General features: G+C 48.6%; 1 protein-coding gene across 1 annotated transcript; it reads right to left on the bottom strand.

Annotated features, from left to right (window-relative positions):
- Positions 1–3,978: 3,978 nt before the first annotated feature.
- On the bottom strand, positions 3,979–4,410 carry LOC120990615 (keratin, type I cytoskeletal 9-like). The gene has a single exon (XM_040419537.1). The coding sequence runs from the start codon at positions 4,408–4,410 to the stop codon at positions 3,979–3,981; it is 432 nt and encodes a 143-aa protein (XP_040275471.1).
- Positions 4,411–6,418: the final 2,008 nt, after the last annotated feature.

Raw genomic sequence — 6,418 nt, 5'->3', positions numbered from 1 at the left:
GTCCCACGCAGCGCTCGTCTAAAGCAAAAAAGGGACCTAAAATACGGTAGAGAGACTAGACTGTCACAAAAACATATAAAAGTGCCATTTATAAAAAGAAAACTAATCCTTACAAGAAGTGCACTGATACATAGGCATAGGTGTGCGGTGGATATGGGGGACATGTGACCAGAGTAGCCCCCCGCAGACAGCGCACACCCTAAAAACCATCCCATCCTGGGGACATCATGTAAAGAGAAGCCCTTTAATGAAGCAGTTTTTTGGTCCTGCAGACTTACTAAATCCACACAAACTTTTTTAGAAGTACTTCCCAAATCCTATTTCTAAAAACTTGCAGTTGCAGCCACTACTAAGAGGTTCTTTGACAAAAACACCAGCTTATCCACCTTGTCTGGTTTCAGACGGGAACGATGATTAGATACAACATTACCTCTCGTTGCTTGGATACACAGATATTTTTGGGCTCATTTGCATAGCCTAGGGAAGTGATTTTGGGAAACTTCCACCATTTCAAAGGATCTTCTCCATGATCTATAAGTGGCACATAAATGTAAATTTCGAGTTCTGCAGCCGCTGCTTCTCTATGGGATCCAATGTGGTGCTGCCTGACAGTGCTGCACGTGTAGATTCCTGGAAAAAACTTACAAGACTTTTCTTCTTGTTTTTTCTGCATCAGGTGGGTTTCCCACATGACTGTCCCCCTCCATCGCTCAGTGCTTTGGGGCTCAGGCTGCTGAAGTTCCTGAAACAAATACAATAAAAATGCTTGTTTTAGAAATATGTTACATGAATTTCTAACCAGTTAAGCGGACTGGTTTCCCTCACCAGCAACTCAGCGATGACTCGACCTTTGATGCTCTGGGTCTCATGGGCTGACAGGTACTGCGTTCTGGGTCCATAAAAGATGCCATGTTTAACAGGTCTTGGGTGACTTCATATTTCTCAGTAAGGTACTGTAGAGTTCTTGGTTAGGTCAGTGTCCTCTTCCTCTTCAGCCAACACAGAGGTGTTCAGGAGATTGAGAGCCGGCTTGGCACAGGAGATGCTTACATAACGTTCACCTGATGGGGCATCTGTGGCATCTTGGCGTGGACTGAGGGCCTTGTTAACAGATTCTAAAACCTCCAGGTCCTGCCATGAGGGCAGTAGGCGTCTCACTTTACCGTCTGTGGAGAGAATCCATTTTGCTGCTCTATGACTCGTGCCATCATTTTCTGAGTGGAACCCCATCTTGTCGAGCAGGTTCTGGAAGGTTGAGTTCTCCTTGTGTCTCCCTCAAGGCCACTCTCTTCTGCCAGCTATGGGTGAAGTGGTCGACCAACTTCCTGCGTAACCCAGTAGCCCTGCCAATACATTGGGCATGAGCACTATTCTTCATGTGAATGATAAGAGCACAACATCATAAAAAGTTATTCTCAACTTCTCAGGACAGCAGTTAAGCATAGAGTTTGGGTGCAGTTGTACCATACATTTAAGCTACCCCAAACCCAATGAATAAATTGCTGCCCTGAGTCCTCCAACCAGAGCAGTAGAGTAACAGTTACAGTAGTATTAGGAAACACAAACAAGACCGTGTACTTACCAATGGCCAGATGAAGTCTATGCCCAAAGCACTGAAATCTTGTCCACTGATTAAGCTCCACAGCTTTGACCATATTGGTTCCGTCGTCTGTTGCAGCCAATGCCTCCTTCAAACCCCAGGCTATGTTCTCTCCTGTGTGGTCATCAGGAAAATCGGATGTTTGCAGGCAACGGCTTTTCAGTTGAAACTCCTCATTGACAGAGTGAACAGTTGGACTAATATATGGTTCAGTTGTTCTGCTTGACCACAAGTCCGTAGTGGTGGAGAAGAACTTCACCCCAGCCATTTCCTGTTGAACCGCATCACGGCATTTGCTGTAAAGCTCGGGGATAGCTGTTTGGAGAAGTCGTTTGGTGAGGGCAGCTGATACCTCTTGTCCAGGGTGTGGATCAGCTTCTGAAATCCCACTTTGCTAACTGTGTAATTGGGCATCATGTCTCTTGACAAGCATTGGGTTATGGCGTCAGTGATTTCTTTATGTCGCTGTGAAGACTTGGCATATGGCACCTGTAATGGTTTGTAGAGTCTTTACTCTGGGCTTTCAGTGTCCTGCCTTCTTCATACTTTTCTCGGTGCTGTTTTAGGTGCTGGTATAAATCTGTTGTGTTGCCACCTGACGTAGCAACTCTGACTTTGCACGTTTTGCAGAGTTCCTCTTTTTGCTCAGTGTCGGTTCTCGTAAAGCCAAAATAGTGACATCTAACAGAGGTAGTAATTGTTTTTAGGCAATAAATCAATTTCAGTGTCTGTCTCGCTGGCAGCTGCGTCCATCTTCAACAGGTCTTCACTTTGCAGCTGCGTCCATCTTCACCCGGTCTTCACTTTGCAGCTGCGTCCATCTTCACCAGGTCTTCACTTTGCAGCTGCGTCCATCTTCACCCGGTCTTCACTTTGCAGCTGCGTCCATCTTCACCCGGTCTTCACTTTGCAGCTGCGTCCATCTTCACCCGGTCTTCACTTTGCAGCTGCGTCCATCTTCACCCGGTCTTCACTTTGCAGCTGCGTCCATCTTCACCTGGTCTTCACTTTGCAGCTGCGTCCATCTTCACCCGGTCTTCACTTTGCAGCTGCGTCCATCTTCACCCGGTCTTCACTTTCCAGCTGCGTCCATCTTCACCCGGTCTTCACTTTGCAGCACACGGGAAAGTTAAACATGACATTATTAACTATTCAATTTCATGGAGTCATATTAACAAGAATAAGACATTCCAATCCATGATAGACCTGTTGAGAGGCCAAGAGCATAGCCATAGAGCAGTGTAGGAATTGGCACAAATACCTGCTTCCTTGCCAAATGTAGGTGAATAAATCTGTGGTTGTACTTTGTGAGTCTTCTTCCGTTTTCTTCCTCTAGTTTCGCCACCTAGAAAAAAAATTAAAAACTGTCAAGATCTAAGCCAAGCAAGTGTGTAAGAACATTAGCCAATAATTCTGGCATTGGATTTGGATTTGTACCTTTTTGGTTTCCAAATGTAGGGGAAGCACAATGACAAATCTGCTGTTGTACTGAGTCTCTTGGCCGGTCTGATGACTTGTTTTGCCAGAGACACCGAGTAGAAAGAGGAAACACTGTTGTGACTTGCGAGCTAAGCAACACGGGGTAAGAAGAAGCTAGCCCTGAATTGGTATTGGAACCAGTACCTTTTTCTTTGCCAAATGTAAGGAAGGGAACCACGTTGGAGCGTCTCTGGGCTCTTCCGGTTCTCTTACTCTCGTTTTGCCAGCGCTTCTGAAAAAAAGTAAAAGCTGTCAAGATCTCAGGCAGCCAAGTAACAGGACGAGAAGAATCTAGCAGTCTCACCCCCCCTTCCCCATTATACCAGCCAGAGTCCCCCCCCCCACACAGCACACAATATGCCCAGCACTGGCCAGCCAGTCCCCCCCCCCCCTCATGTTGCCATGCCAGTTCCCCCCCTCATATGCCAGCAAGGTCACCCCCCTCATAATGCCACTGATGCCAGCAAGGTCCCCCTCATATGCCAGCCAGGTCCCCCCCCCCCCCATCATATTGCCATGCCAGTCCCCCCCCCCTCATATGCCAGCAAGGTCCCCCTCATATGCCAGCCAGGCGCCCCCCCCCCCCATCATATTGCCATGCCAGTTCCCCCCTCATATTCCAGCAAGGTCACCCCCTCATAATGCCACTAATGCCAGCAAGGTCCCCCCTCATATGCCAGCAAGGTCACTCATTTCGTTTCCAATCCCCTCCATTTCATGCTCATTGACTAAACATGAAATGGAGGGGACTGGATATGAAATGAGAAGTGACCTAAATCACTTCCTCATTTAATGTACCGTATCCGTGACCGTGCTGCCGCGTTGTGATTTCTTCGGCTCCAGCGCTGTCCTTCATCTCCCTGTTCTGCTGTGCCCTGTTAGCTTGAGCAGGGAGGGGCTTACGTACGCCGCCACCGCCAATCACGTTGGGGGAGCACAGTCAGGTGGACTGCTGCTTCAATCATCACCGCCACCAACCACAGCCGCTTGTTCGCGCCACCGGAGCCCAAGGCGACATCACAGGTATCCATGCCGCCATAGGACACCATGCTGCCTCCGCCATAGGACACCATGCTGCCGCCGCCATAGGACACCATGCTGCCGCCGCCATAGGGCACCATGCTGCCGCCGCCACCATAAGACACCATGCTGCCGCCGCCGCCATAGGACACCATGCTGCCGCCGCCATAGGACACCATACTGCCACCGCCGCCATAGGACCCCATGCTGCTGCCGCCGCCATAGGACACCATGCTGCCGCCGCCGCCATAGGACACCATGCTGCCACCGCCATAGGACTCCATACTGCCACCGCCGCCATAGGACACCATGCCGCCGACCCATCACCCAGGTAAAATAATCGCACCATTTTTGGGTCGGACAAATCACCATATCGCAATCAGCGATTAACGCGATACAATATCTTTTGCGATATATCGTGCAGGCCTAATTCTGAGCCAAGGAATAGACTCAAATGTACCTGAGCTTCTTGTGGCCCCCATTAGTGATTGTTGGCGGAGCTGAAATTGGGGGATCCTACTTCTCAAGTTGTGCAACATTCTTAAAAATATACCTGTCACAAGGACTCAAACATGGCGTGTCTGACAGGTTGTCTTATCGGGACTCTTGGCAACGACCCAGGATTTGTGCTCCTTCCTGCGGATACCAGGACTCACACGTAGCTGAGCAGGGCATCTAGTAAATTAGTTTAGTTAGTTAGGCCACCACCTTGTCACACCAAGGACTGTCCCTTGGGACTATTATTATTATCCCCTTGGTAGCTGGAATTTTAGTCTAGGAATTGTTTTGTGATGTTTGTACTTCTTGTCCTTAACCCTTTTCTCTCCACAATATTGGAAGGGAGCCAGTTTGATCTTCGTTTTTGGGCATCTATTGCCAGGCAACCAGAGGAGGACTCAAAGCACAAGCCAAGGGCGGCATGGCTTTCAACAAGGGGTTGTGCAATACCTCAGATAGGTTATCTGCAATTGTTTATTATATATTGTAATGTCGTTAAGCTATGTATGTGCCAGATGTTTCACAATGATAAGGTATGATTGGCATTACAAATGAAACATACCATTCCATTCCTCCCCTCTTGGTGGGAATGGGATGGTTCTACTTCCTGCCAGGAGGGGGAGCTCTAGAGCGTTAGCTGAGCAAGTCTGGAGTGAGGGAGAAAATCCATCTGCTCCTGCTCCAAGAGCCGTGGGAGTACGAAGACAGCTTGTCTGTGAGGACCACTACAGGGAGACTGCAGGGTCCCAGGCCTCCAGAAGATCTGCAATCTACAGTGGTTACAGTCAGCAGATTGATCAGCACTACAGCTATACAGGCTTCAGTGTAGGTGAGGGATAACAAGTTAAGACGCCCATCACCAGTTCAGGACAGGCACATTCGAAAGCCTACATTATACAAGTGGACACCTATAGTCACAAGTGCTGGGTTATTGCTGTTAGCAAGGGATTCAGAGTGAAGGACTACCCTAGAGTGCTATTATCTGCCATCTTGCCTGCCGTCATACGTTATCGTCTGGGAATAGAAACATCACACCTTGTACAGACGACAGCTGGATGGGCTATAACTCATCCTCTACCTGATCCTTTCACACTACCTTTCACTGTATTAAACTACAGGGAGTGATGGCCTGAGGGAGTACACCGTATTCATAACACATCTCATGGGGGCAACTACCACTCCCATCTTCTGCACCAGTTGCTCAGGAACTCACTGCACATGTCTCTCCTGCCTGTATCTATATTTTCACTTCCTTCCCTGTATCTCTCCTGCTTTCTTCCAGGTCTCTCCTGCGTTCCTCCATGCCTCCCCTGCTTTTCTCTCTTTTCCCTGCTTTCCTCCGTGTCTCTCCTGCTTTTTTCTGCATCTCCCCTGCCTTCCTCTAAATCTCCTCTGCATTTCACTATATTTTTCCCTGCCTTTCTCTAAATCTCTCCTACTTTTCTCTGTGTTTTCCCTGCCTTCCTCCATGTCTCTCCTGTTTCACTGTGTCTCTCCTGCCTTCTTCCAGGTCTCCCCTGTCTTCCTCCCTGTCTCTCCTGATTTTCTTTGTTTTCCCTGCTGTAACGGACCGTTTCAGCAGACAAGAGGTTAAAATCCGTTTTGGCGATATGCTCCTTTCTGAGAGACAGGCACAGCTACTGCAGAACACCAACTCCCGAACTGGATACAAAATAGCACTCCAAACTGGAACTTCACGAATAGCTGCTAGCAGACGAACAGGAATCAGCTTACACTCCTGGCAATCAGTCTCTAACAGCATACAGCGAATCCCCCCAATAACGAGACAAGGCTCCGTGTTGAGGGTCAAGCAGTGGTCTG

The sequence above is a fragment of the Bufo bufo genome, chromosome 1 (assembly GCF_905171765.1).
Source record: "Bufo bufo chromosome 1, aBufBuf1.1, whole genome shotgun sequence".
In the NCBI taxonomy this organism is placed as follows: domain Eukaryota; kingdom Metazoa; phylum Chordata; class Amphibia; order Anura; family Bufonidae; genus Bufo; species Bufo bufo.
This window is presented reverse-complemented; position numbering and strand designations above follow the sequence as displayed.

Coding starts and splice junctions, on each gene's coding strand:
- LOC120990615 (XM_040419537.1), bottom strand. CDS start 4,410: ATGGTGTCCTATGGCGGCGGTGGCAGTATGGAGTCCTATGGCGGTGGC.